At 44.6% G+C, this 14,066-nt stretch overlaps 1 protein-coding gene across 2 annotated transcripts in view; it reads left to right on the forward strand.

The window, feature by feature from the left end:
- CPNE8 (copine 8) overlaps positions 1-14,066 on the forward strand; it is a 263,816-nt gene that overhangs the window by 107,748 nt on the left and 142,002 nt on the right. For both annotated transcript variants that reach the window (XM_034766921.1, XM_034766915.1), the window contains exon 7: positions 2,828-2,891. In XM_034766921.1, the coding sequence (XP_034622812.1) occupies positions 2,828-2,891 (64 nt within the window). The remainder of the gene's footprint in view (positions 1-2,827; positions 2,892-14,066) is intronic.

The raw sequence follows: 14,066 nt of genomic DNA on the forward strand, positions 1-14,066 counted from the left end.
CTTTTATTTGTGTCCTCAAGACTAGGTTTTTCCTTAAGTCTATCTTAAGATCTTATTGTAAGTAGTTTGCATAGAGTAGTATACAATAGTTTACTTGTCCCTCTGGCACCTTAAGGGCTTCAAGAGGTTTGGCAATCAGACCAGAGATTGATACCCACATCCATTGCCTTCTGTGTCTGGGTGAGACTTAGTACCTCAATGCACTTTTTGCCACATCTTCACTCTCCGCTCCACAAGGAGGAGACACTTGAGATTTATTGGTTTGAATAACATTACAACAGTGACTATTAAGGCTCATGTTTTATAGTATAAACTGATCACAGGCAGGAGTCGGAAAGAAATTATCCATGTATGGGATAATATTGTGCAAATAAGTGAATGTTGAGTATTTACACCTACCTCTGAACCATCCTGCACTGGCTTCTGTCAGACAAGATGTCTGTCCTTTATATTCTTAATTAATGTAGTTCTCTGGTATAAGAATCTATTCTGTACCTTTTCCGCCATAAAAACAATATATTATTTCTAGGGTTGTCGATTAATCGCAGTTAACTCACGCGATTAACTCAAAATTCATCCTGATTAATTGTAGTTTTAATCGTACTGTTAAATAATAGGATACCAATTGAAAATTATTAATATTTGTGGATGTTTTTCTACAATTTCAAATATATTGATTTCAATTACAACACAGAATACAAAGTGTACAGTGCTCACTTTATATTATTTTTGATTACAAATATTTGCACTATAAAAATGGTAAAAGAAATAGTATTTTTCAATTCAACTCATACAAATACTGTAGTTCAATCTCTTTATTGTGAAAGTGCAACTTACAAATGTAGATTTTTTTTGTTACATAACTGCACTCAAAAACAAAACAATGTAAAACTTTAGAGCCTACAAGTCCACTCAGTCCTACTTGTTCAGCCAGTCACTCAGAGAAACAAGTTTTGTAGTAGGCATTGCAAGGTATTTACCTGCCAGATATGCTAACATTCATATGCCCCTTCATGCTTCGGCCATCATTCCAGAGGACATGCTTCCATCCTGACGATGCTCATGAAGAAAATTAATGCATTTAATTAAATTTGTGACTCAACTCTGTGGGGGAGAATTATGACTCCTGTTCTGTTTTACCCACATTCTGCCATATAGTTCATGTTTTAGCAGTCTTGGATGATGACCCAGAACCTGTTCATTTTAAGAACATTTTCACTGCAGATTTGAGAAAATGCGAAGAAGGTACCAATGTGAGATTTCTAAAGATAGCTATTGCACTCGACCGTAGGTTTAAAAAGCTGTAGTGCCTTCCAAAATCTGAGAGGGATGAGATGTGGCGCATGCTTTCGGAAGTTTTAAAAGAGCAACACTCCATTGTGGAAACTATAGAACCTGAACCACCAAAAAAGAAAATCAGTCTTCTGCTGGTGGCATCTGACTCAGATTATTAAAATGAACATGTGTTGATCTGTACTGCTTTGGATCAGTATCAAATAGAACTCGTCATCCGCATGGATGCATGTCCTCTGGAATGGTGTTTGAAGCATGAAGGGACATATGAATCTTTAGTGCATCTGGCATGTAAATATCTTGCGACGCCGACTACGACAGTGCCATGCGAACGGCTGTTCTCACTTTCAGGTAATATTGTAAAATAGAAGTGGGCAGCGTTTATCTCCCGCAAATGTAAACAAACTTGTTTGAGTGATTGGCTGAACAAAGAAGTAGGACTGAGTGAACTTGCAGGCTCTAAAGTTTTTTTACATTGTTTTATTTTTGAATGCAGTTTGTTTTTTGTACATAATTATATATTTGTACGTTCAACTTTCATGATAAAGAGATTGCACTACAGTACTTAGGTTAATTGAAATATACTATTTATTTTGGTTTTTTTTACAGTGAAAATATTTATAATGGAAAGTGAGCACTGTATATTCTGTATTCTGTGTTGTAATTGAAATCAATATATTTGAAAATGTAGAAAACATCCAAAAATATTTAAATAAATGGTATTCTATTATTAACAGCGCGATTAATTGCAATTAATTTTTTTAATCACTTGACAGCCCTAATTATTTCCTCTCTTGCTAATTTTTTAGTTTGTTGCATTAAAAGTTATTTTATAGCTACTTCTGCTAACATAATGGTAGCAGTTATACATAACTAAACACTTTGTAGTAAGACATCACAAAATAAAGACGTTTCATTATCTTCCAAATTGTTTTTGGAGTTTTGTTCGAACAAATTCCTCAAGAAACAGTACACCTTTTAAGAACTGTTAAATTGCAGTTTTTTCCAACTTCTCAGCAGCTCTTTTTTTAGCACACCTGGTGGAAGAGTTGAAATGGCCATTCTATCCCATATTAAGATTTTTGCTATCTTTTCTCTAATTTGTAGCTCTAAACTAATTATTTTATCAAATAAATAACTTTCCATTTACCACATTCCCAAGATACTCTCTCACTTTTTTGAGCCCTATTCATTGTCTTTAACCCCAATCCTTGCACAGCACAGTTGGAGACAAACACTTGTGTTTCAAGGTAAAAATTATACTATTTAAATACAAGACAACCGAATCCTCTTTCAGCAGTCTGACTAGCAATGGCACATTCTAGTATTCAGCTTGAGTTAGCTGTAGCCTGTCTCATGGAGGATATTAATTTATGGCTTTGTACCTCCTGGCCATGAAATACAAACTATTTATGGTTTCCTTTATGATAAGATACTTAAAATCATGTCTGTGGAATTTTGGCTGCTGGCATGGGAAGTTTTCGCTAAATGGTATTAAATCATTCTGAGGCATATATTTGCTGTTTGTTTTCAGAGGAATTCCTGGGAAGAAATGTGGAACAATCATACTGACAGCAGAGGAGCTGAACTGTTGCAGGGTAAGTGAATGTTTGCACTGCTTCTTAAACAATTTGTTTTTATGGTACTAATGTAATCTGATATTGGACCAGTTTTTTAAAGATAGTTTACTAATGGGGTAAAAGAAATAGGAACACAATTACCTTTGTATGAAATATTTTATTTATTGCTTCACTTAATTGTTCTTTTCAGTTACTGTTAACCTGAATAGTAGAGAAGTGAAGAACAATTTGGAGCACAGAGACGTTCATATTAAACCTACTCTTATTGTTCCCCAAATTAATCGATATGAATCTCTTCTTAGTTTCTTAATCCCCAAATGCTAGTAAACTGTTTTAACTATGTGAGTTATGGAGTTATATGCCCATTATGAGATTTTTTGAGAGAGAGAAGTGAGTAGCAAGAACAGCAGCAATCAAAAGAAATCTTTGTAGTTTAAGCTTTGTAATTCAAAGTTTGTCTATTTTGTACTTTGTGTGGCTAAAACAATTAAAAAAAACGTTTACTGGAATAAATAATATCTGGTATGAAAAGGAGTAGCCCCAAAAAAGAGGCTAAATTTAAAAACGTTTAAAAAGATTGTCCCAGCCCAGTGATACTCGTGAGTGTCTAAATGTGGAAAAGCTGTAGGGACCAGGGAAGGAAGGGGAGAGTGAGGAGAGATTATATGGATAACAAGGAATGATTGATTCCTGAGGGGAGTTTTGAGGAGATTACTAAATAGAAGGATGGTGTTTATTGGAAAGAAAGTGAGATATTTTTCCAAGTGTAAGTGGTAACATAAGAGACGGTACAAAGTCAAGAAAGCAAAAACTAAGTGTAGGGATCAATAAAGCAAGGCACACCTCTACCCCGATATAACACGAATTCGGATATAACACGGTAAAGCAGTGCTCTGGGGGGGAGGCTGCGCACTCTGGCAGATCAAAGCAAGTTTGATAGAACGTAGTTTCACTTATAACACGGTAAGATTTTTTGGCTAACGAGGACAGCATTATATATCGAGGTAGAGGTGTATTTGGTAAAAAGCATAAGGAGCAAATAAGGAAGCAAATAAGCAAATAGAATGAAATTAAATCAAAGACATAAACAGGATGAAGTATGTAGAGGCTTGAAGGGATTTGTTAAGGACTTTAATTTTTAGTAATTGGTAGTTTTCATGCTGATTGGTTTATTCAACTGTTTTGACTTTTTTTTACTGGATAACAGTTTTTCCCATTTTTTTTCTCAATTTTTGCAGTAGTAACGTGTTTGTATCTTTACTGATGTATCCAACATACTATACCCTGACAACTTACCATAATGCTGTATGTTCTATTTTCTGTTGTTTATTTAAAATATTTTATTAAGAACTCTAAATCCTGTGCCTTATTTCTAGTTTACTAAGGCTTGTATGTCAAATTGCAGAGCAGAAACTGTTTTAAATTGCATATTGCCCTAAAATGTAAATAATTATACAGATTATCCATTGCCTTTGGCAGCCCAACAGATTCCGAATATAGTCACCTTCAGGGTACAATGTAATGCCTAATTCTTCTTCGAGTGCTTGTTTATGTCCATTCCAATCAGGTGTGTGTGCACACACGTGCACAGTGGCCAGAAGATTTTTCCCATAGCAGCATCCATTGGATCAGTCTGGGTGCCTCCTGGAGTCGTGCCTTTATATGGCGCTCAATATAAAGACCTGCCGACCCACCATCCCTTCAGTTCCTTCTTACTGCCAGTGATGGTTGGCTGGAATTTCCCGTAGTCCATGCTTAGCAACACATTGTACAGTTCTTTGTATATAGTTTACCTTAATTTTGTTAGTAATTAGAGTTCTTGGAGGTTTCCCCCCCCCCATTTCGACTTCCCGGAGCCGTAGTATGCCGCGATCCCTGGGGTTTAAAAACTGTGTGGCCTGCGTGAAGTGCAATCCACACTCTTCATGCTTACGTTGTCTAGGGGAGAGTCACCAAAAGGATCACCATAAGATCTGCCACGAGTTCCGCCCTAGAACTCTTAAAGAAAGGGAACAGCGGCTTAAAGTGATCCTCATGGAGGAAGCTCTGTGCCCCTATTTGGACCCGGGCTGAGGGGACCCGGCCCCTAACACAACCTCCTTGACGCAGAGCGCCCCAGCACCATCCTCAAGCTTGGCGCTGAGAAAAGATTCGGCCCAGGATGCTCGGCACAGGCACGGCACCTCCCAAGGCCCGGCAGAGAGCAGGCACCGATTCCACTCGACGGTGCCTCAGAAGAAAAAGAAGCTGGACAGTCGGTCAGCTCCGGCTAAATCCAGAAAAGTGAGACCCCCCCCCAGCTGGCCACAGCTCCGGATCCCCTACTGGGGCCGTGTCGACTCCTGCCCAGGCGAGGCAGTTGAGTCTGCGCTCCCCATGGTCACCAGTCCCTACGGGCCAGCAGCTACAGCTCCCTTCGATGCCGGAAGCTTTCGAAGCTGCTGCACCTTACAGCACTGTTCTCGCCCTCGAGGAGGGAGAAACCTTCAGCATTGGCGGTCCCACCCTACCCCCAGGTGCAGTCAAGAAGGAAGCCAGCAATGATGTCCAGGTACTCCCCCACTCGATGTCCTTCTGCACCGGCCCACTCAGACAGAGAACCTACTCACTCCCCAAGCTCTCGACTCTCAAGGCATTGAGACTCGGCTCCTCCATGGTCTTCAGTCTCTCCTACCGATCTAGGAGGAGTAGGAGGCAAAGATCGAGGTCATGGAGAGACAGGAGAGAGCCCCAAGCGTGTCCATTACAGTGGCAGAATCTATCACAGTAACCATTCTGGACCCCCTTGCCCTTTCACCAAAGCCAGGGAGGGAATCAAGGGCACCGCGTCATCTCCTGTGGCCTCAATCACCTTTGTCCTGCCATCAGCTGTGCAGCTTGCCTCGGCACCTGCCCACACGCCAACACCTCCAGCTGCGGCACCGTTGCAGGCACTGATTCGTCCAACTTTGGTGCTGGCACTGATCTCGACGCCAACTATGGCACAGGCACTCACCATCCTGGCACCAATGCCGGCGATGGGCCTGCCACTTTCGTCAGTGCAGACGGGTTTGGCACCGGTTCCATCAATGGTTCCACCGGTATTGCTGATGGCTGGGCCAACACTGGGTTCGGCGTCGACAGCCCCGGCACCAGCAAGCACTCTATCGGCACCTATACTGCTCTGAGAGTCGTGGGACTCCCTGGGAGTGGATGGCAGGGAGCATCTGCTTCTTATAAGTGTTTCCTCCTCATCGTTGCCAGACAAGGCATTGGTGGGCACAGCCGTAGCCCCGACACTTGAGGACAACAGGGTGCTGCAGAAGTTGCTTACAAAGGGTTGCTCAGGGTCTGGGCATTAAGGCTGAGGAGGTAGTTGAGGAGGCTGATCCTATGGTGGATATCCTAGCCCCCTCAGGACCTTCCGATATTGCCCTTCCATTCATTAAAACCATTGTGAACACCACCAAGACCCTGTGGCAGATCCCAGTTTCCTTGCCATCCACTGCCAAGCACAATGAGAGATGTTATTTCGTGCCCTCCAAAAGGTATGAACATTTGTATTCCCACCCACCTCCCGACTCTCTTGTTGTGGATGCTGCTAACCAGCATGAGAGGAGGGTTTCTAAGTACCCTCCCCAAAAAAACAGGGAGGCTAAGTGACTAGATCTTGTCGGGGGAGAGGTCTAGTCTACAGGGGGACTGCAGCTCTATTTTTCGAACCAGCAGGCCATCGTCAGCAGGTACTCTTACAGCACCTGTGCAGCGATGGCCGAATTTATGGAGCGCCTCCCTTCAGACTCCTGAACCAAGTTCTCGGCCTTGATGGAGGAGGGGAAGCTAGTCTCCCGGGCTTCCCTCCAGGCCGTATTGGATGGTGCAGATGCCACCACTAGGGTCATGACTACTGGGGTGGCCATGAGAAGGGGCTCCTGGCTCCAAATCTCAGGGCTCCCTTATGAGGTCCAACAAACTATTCAGCACCTCCCATTTGAGGGTCTGATGCTTTTTTCTGAGAAGACAGACAAGAGGCTACACAATCTGAAAGATTCATGGGTCACTCTCAAGTCTTTGGGCCTGCACACTCCCGCCACACAGTGGAGACACTTCAGACCGCAACCTCCTCCAAGATTCCATCAGCAGAACCGCCAGGACGGTTCTCGGAGGTGGATCAGGAGTGGCCGAAGGAAACAACACCCATCTTCAGGCCAGGGCTCTGGCCAACCCAAACCGCCTTCTGGCCCTAAAGCGGCCTTTTGAAGGTGCGGTCGAGGATGGCGCACCAGATCAGAGACTGGATCTACCCCACCTTACCTTTTCCTCCCAACTGTCCCCTTTCTGCCATGAATGGTCTCGTATCACTTTGGACCTCTGGATGCTCCGCATGGTAGAGAAGGGATACTCCATCCAATTCTATGCCCTCCCGCCTTTCCGCCCTCCTTCTCCATCCCTCTTCAGGGACCCTTCTCACGAGCAGCTCCAGGAGGTGCAGTTGCTCCTATCACTAGGGGCAGTGGAGGAGGTTCCTCAAGGACACAGGGGCGAGGGCTTTTATTCCCGGTATTCCTAATACCTAAAGCCAAAGGCGGCCTCAGACCTATCCTGGACCTGTGAGAATGTAACAAGTTCATGAAGAAACTCTGGTTCTGCATGGTTTCCTGGGCCTCCATCATCACCTCGCTAGATCCAGCAGACTGGTATGCTGCCCTCGACTTGAAGGACGCATATTTTCATATCGCAATCTCTCAGCCCCACAGGAAGTACCTCAGATTTGTGGTCAACAGTACTCACTACCAATTTACCATCCTCCCGTTCGGCCTGTCAGCAGCCGTCGTCGCGTTTATTGCAAAGGCACCAGGTACAGGTATTTCCATTCCTTAACAACTGGCTGATCAAAGGCCGCTCCAGGATCCAAGTGAAAGCTCAGATCAGATTGATCAGAGCCACCTTCAACAGCCTGGGTCTACTTCTAAACAAAGCAAAATTGACTCTGTCTCCCGTCTAGAGGATAGAGTTCATAGGGGCAGAACTGGACTCGACCCAAGCCAGGGCATACCTGCCGGACGCAAGGTTTCAGGCCCTGAACGATATAATTCGAGGCCTCAGTTCCCCACCACTACAGCAAGGAACTGCCTGAAACTTCTTGGACACATGGCTGTCTGTACCTATGTGGTGCAGCATGCCAGACTCGCGCTTCGACCGCTTCAGTTGTGGCTCGCATCAGTGTATCGCCCAGCCCGGGACAGCTTGGACAGGATTGTGACCCTGCCTCGCTTGGTCCTCAACTCCCCCCTATGGTGGATCGACCCTCAGGAAGTGTGCTCAAGGGTTCTCTTTACCACCCCACAGCTGTCTCTGTCACTGGTGACGGATACGTCAGGCTTCGGCTGGGGAGCTCATCTGGGAGACTGCAAGACTCCAGGCCTCTGGCCTTAAGCAGATCTGGGTCTCCACATCAATGTCAGAGAGCTGAGAGCGATGTGCCTAGCAAGTCAGACCTTCTGTCCTTACCTAACCGGACAATGTGTATCAATCATGACTGACAATACAACAGCAATGTTCTATATCAGCAAACGGGGATACACACTCCCCTCCCCTGTGCCAGGAAGCCCTCATGCTTTGGGACTTCTGTGTAGAACATTCAATACACCTGCAGGCATCATACTTCCCCGGGATACAGAACATGCTGGCAGACCACCGCAGCAGGTTGTTTCACAGCCACAAGTGGTCCCTTCGCCCGGACGTCACAATTTCAATCTTCCAGAGGTGAGGTTTTCCCCAGGTAGGCCTTTTTGCCACGCGACGCAACAGGAAGTGCCAGCTTTTCTGCTCCTTCCAGAATCACAGCCCAGGCTCCAGCACGGATTCGTTCCTCCTCCATTGGGGAGGTTCTCTCTTATACGTCTTTCCACCCATACCACTCGTTCACAAGGTGCTTCTCAAGATCTGCAGAGATCGAGCTCAGGTCATACTGATAGCACTACCCTGGCCCCATCAGCACTGGTACACATCTCTCCTAGACATTCTGTGGGAGTCCCAATTACCTTGCCAGTCTTCCCGGACCTTCTCGCACAAGATCATGGACGTCTCCAATACCTGAACCTCCAGTTTCTTCCTCTAAAGTCGTGGAAGCTCCATGGTTAAATCCGTTGGAGCTTTCCTGTTCAGACCAGGTTAGACAGGTTCTCCTTAGCAGAAGGAAACCTTTTACGGAAGCCACATACCTTGTCAAGTGGAAGAGATTTTTCAATCTGGTTGGAGCCTATGCTAGCTTCAGTGCCATTCATTGTGGACTACTTCCTCCATCAGAAGCAGGAGGGACTCTTGTTGTCTTTGATAAGGGTGCAATTAGCTGCTGTGTCGGCCTTCCACCTGGGCGCGCAGGGCCGCTTTGTGTTTGCTAGCACCGTGGTCAGCTGATTCCTAAAAGGGCTCGACAGGCTATACCCTAATGTCAGTCAGCCTGTCCCTGCCTGGGACCTCAACTTGGTCCTTTCTAGGCTCATGGGGGTCCACCTTTGAACCGTGCTCCCTGCTCTACCTCTCTTACAAGGTGGCGTTCATGGTAGCAACCTCAGCCAGAAGAATGTCTGAGCTCAGGGACCTAACATCAGACCCTCCCTACACCGTGTCCTATAAGGACAAGGTTCAGCTCAGGTCTCATTCTGCTTTACTCCCGAAGGTTGTGTCGCAGTTTCACATCAACCAGGACATCTTTCTCCTAGTATTCTACCCTAAACCACATTCCAGCAGCAGGGAGCAGAGACTACTCTCTCTGGATGTCCACAGGGCACTGGCCTTTTACATTGAGAGAATGAAACTGTTCAGAAAATCGATCCAGTTATTTGTGGGAGTGGCAGACAGGATGAAAGGTCAACCTTTGTCATCCCAATGCATCTCCTCATGAATAATGTCCTGTATTCGTGAGTGCTACAGCCTAGCAGGTATTTCTGCACCTCCGATCACTGCACACTCCACCAGAGTGCAGGCTTCATCTACAGCGTTCCTGGCTTAGGTTCCCACCCAGGAAATCTGTAGTGCGGCGACACGGTCCTTCATACTCACTTTCACCACGCATTATGCGATTACCCAGCAGGCCAGAGATGATGCGGCCTTCGGACGAGCAGTACTCCAGCCAGTGGACAACTCCGACCCTGCCTTCTGAACTTGGGCTTGAGAGTCACCTGATTGGAATGGACATGCACAAGCACTCGAAGAAGAAAAAACGATTACTCATCTTCTCGTAACTGTTGTTTGAGATGTGTTGTTGTCTGTTCCAATACCCACCCTCCTTTCCCTCTGTTTGAGTAGCCAGCGAGAAGGAACTAAAGGGGTGGCGGGTTGCCAGGGCTCTATATTGAGCACCATGAAGGTGCGACTCCGGGGGCGTCCAGACTATGCAAAAAATCTTCTGACCACTGTGCACGTGTGCACGCGCACACCTGATTGGAATGGACATGAACAACACATCTCGAAGAACAAGTGTTACGAGAAGGTGAGTAACTGTTTTTTTCTTTTTCAAGTGGCCTCTGCACATTCATACTCGAGATGTGCCAAGACTGTGGCTTGGTCTGAGGGAACCTTCTAGTAGCAGTGTCTGCTGGAATGCTGCTGTGCACTCTGCCTCTCTTCTCATGACTCTGGGCATTCGGAGGGTGGGAGCTACAAAAGAAGGTGAGGCATGCCAGCTGCCTCAGTTCCTGCCAACTGTGATAGCAGGTGAACTAGGAACCCTCTTTTAGGTTCTTGAATCCAGATTCATTAGAATGGATCGTTCCCTGTGCCATCACCGTCTTTAGTTTAGTTAGTTTTGAGTTTTTTTGATTAAGGATTTTAGTACCCTGCACAGCTCCTTGGTTCTGATATGTGAGAATTAAAGATAAGACATGGTTCAAGAGGCATGTTTCTTACCCTGCCACTTTTCCTTCTTCTGGTGTATATGTGTATGGAAGTTTGGTGGAAGGTCTTTAGCCCTCTTATTGCTTCATATAGATCATCTTCACCCTGAACTAATACCTTTCCTTACCCTATCCCTCCTGGAGAGTATTACCTAGACTCTTGGTTCCAGCCTTTCTGACCATGAGATCACCTTCCCTCACTATAGGCTATAATAGGGAATTCCCTACTGGATACTGGCAGAACTGGAACGTACCACCATGGGCAATGTGGCCATATTGGCCTTCCCTATAGATATTATCCTGAATTTAAAAGGGCTGAAGAAAGACAGCCACAAAGGAAACCTTCTCCCAAAAGGTTTCAAGGGAAATGTCCTACACCAGAACTGTTACACTTGCTAGGGACCAAGAGATTTGTCTCAAGCACATTGTCTGAAGTAGAGCAATAGAAGAGCCTATTGAACCTCTGACTATAGATCCAGATCCAGATGTTCAAACTTTTCCACATAAGAACGTGGGTTCATCATCTTATTCCTCTCCTTGTAGAATATATGTTCCAGGTTGCAGAAAGAATGTCTGCTACCTTAAACGTCCCTTTGGTAACAAGAGGAAACTACACTTAGTTTTCAGTATTTTGAGTTCATCCTCTAGGAGTAATATTACCTAGTGAATTCTAGGAAGTTTATTACAGCTGGCATAAAATACCTGATTAAACCGAGCATCAGGACTGGCAGTTACTAAAAAAGCAAACTATATGGAGCTGCCTTCTGGTGTCATCTTTTTTTTGATGATCCTTCCACCTACAAATTCATTGGTAGTGGTGATTCCTGCCCAAAGAGCTAAAGGGCGGTTGTGCAGAATGAGGGAGTTATGTGTATTATTTGTAAATATGCGTGCCTCAGTTTACCTGTGATATTCTCTTCTTTGATTCTACAGACTTAAGTCAAAGGAAGTTGTAACAGGAAACGAACAGGAAATAAAACAATGGCAAAGATAAGGTGCTATCATAAGCAATAGCCAACATCCTTCAGGAACAATGGAGAAGCTATTAAGTGGGAAATAACTCCTGGCCTGGCGCCCGCTAGGCTGACAAAGTTTACTTTTTCTGGGCAAAACCTAGGATCAAAGCATATAATAAAATCTTAAAGATGCTAGCCTAGCAGGGATGGAGGGAGGGAAGAAAAGGAGGGAGGGAAGAAAAGGAGAAAGGGTTGTTAGCAGACTGAGCCTGGCACACGGGCTGAACGAGGCAGACAGAAGCTGCAGCAAGCAGTCTGCTTCTCCCAGCCTAGAGAGGAAGGTAACTGGGCTATATGGAACTTACCAAAGGTGCAGGTAGGGGAAATGAGAATATAAGTCTTTAATTATTTATACCATCTGCTTGGCTTGGTATGTACCTTTGGGTGAATAAATTATATTTTTTTTTTTTTTTTTTTTTTTTTTAGAAGCTGTTTCTCCATCCCCGCAATCTTATTATTTCACAAGCTCCTGGAGGAAAAGTGCCAGACCCACTTGGGTCTGTCAAGTTAACACAATTGGTAAATGGGGAATGCAGCTCAGAGATCCAGTCTGAGTAGTAGGACCATGTGGTTTCACCATTGAGAGAGGGTGAAGGTGGCCAGGCCAGTCACCTGTGAAGTGCACTCAAGACAGACTAGAAGGGGTATAAAGTGCAGCTCACTTGATAATTGTGATAAAGGTGTAGTCCACTCTACCCCTTCTGTTAGAGCAACTAAGCAGCTAGATGCAGAGGGTAGAAAGATGTTTTCCTCTGCCAAGCTGAGAATTAGTGGTGAGTTATCAGGCAGTAATGTACAATAGCACTGTTTGCCCAGTCTTGGCTTGAAGACCAGAGATAACTGGCCAAAGCCCTGGTTATCAAAGGTCATTTAGTTACTATGCATCCTTGAGAACATCATTTGATGCTTCTGATATAATGTTTAGAGCTGAAGCATCCACAATTACTTTGAGGCACCATGTGTATCTATGTTCTGGAATTCTTCCAGAAACAAGAACCTCCATCCAGGACCTACAATTTGATGGTGAGAGGCTATTTATCTCTCGGACAAGGTTCTAGAAAAACTGAAAGATACCAGGTCTACTGCAAGGTCTCTGGGGATTTCTCAGCCCCCTAGGAAAAGAATTTGGGAATCAAAGTTTTGTTGCCAGAGAAACCATACCAAGCCTTTACTTCCTATACCAACAGCAGCCCCCTTGTTCAGCATTAGCAGCCGTAGCTATCATGAGCTAGCGGGAGTTCCACTGTATCACCTTCCTCTGCACCAACCTCAAGTTTGATGGGATGCCCAAGAAAATTAGGTCAGTTTTAAACCTATAAGAGGGCTTACCTTCATTTGAAAACAATCTCTCACGTTTCTTATATACACGGACCAATGGATCTTGGAGACTGTACAACATTCAGTTAAACATTATCCCTTGCCACAACTCTCCTTCCCCATCTCTTTTCATGCATCTTTTGCCTGAGGACATGCTCAGATCAGAAATTCATTCAATACTGGAGTTGGATTCCATAGAGGAAGTTCCCAAAGAGTTACAAGGGAATGGATTTTATTCCAGGTTGTTTCTGATCCCAAAGAAAGATGGAGGTCTCTGATCCATTTTAGACCTTCAAAAACTCAACTCTTTCAACAGAAAGTTCAACCTCTGCTTGTGTATCCAAGTCATGATCAATTCAAGACTGGTTTGGGGCTCTTGCTGTATAGGATGCTTATTGTCATATCTCAATCAGATATTCACATCAAAAATACTTATGGCTTGTTGTCATTCCATATGGCTTGTCTGCAGCACCTCGAGTGCCTATCAATAGTAGCAGCACATTTGAGAAGTTAGGGTCCCTTACTTGTACAATTGGCTCATCTGGGCATCCTCACAGGATGTCACAATCATGTACCCTATTCCAAACACTGAGGTTCAAGATAAGTGGGAAGAAATCGCACATATCTCCAGCCCACATCATACCTTTTGTTGGTTAAATTTTGTATTCTCAAAAGGGCAGAGATTTTGTTCCAGAAGAAAGGCACTTTAAAATCCTTACAGCGATAAAAGTACTACAGGAAAACTAATATCAAACAGTGCTGTTCTTACTCAAGCTTGGTGGCATTATGGCTTCTGTGACATACATAACACTACGTACACATTTAAAGATGAGGCCTCTACACTGGCTAAAAAGACACTATACACCAAATACAGACACTACCCAGAGGTGTGTTCCTATCCCCACATTCAACCCTGCAACTCTGTCAGACACAGTAGACTCAGATGCTTCCAATCTGGGCTAGAAGCTTGTTACAAGAATTTG

Source organism: Trachemys scripta, chromosome 1 (assembly GCF_013100865.1).
Source record: "Trachemys scripta elegans isolate TJP31775 chromosome 1, CAS_Tse_1.0, whole genome shotgun sequence".
Taxonomy (NCBI): domain Eukaryota; kingdom Metazoa; phylum Chordata; order Testudines; family Emydidae; genus Trachemys; species Trachemys scripta.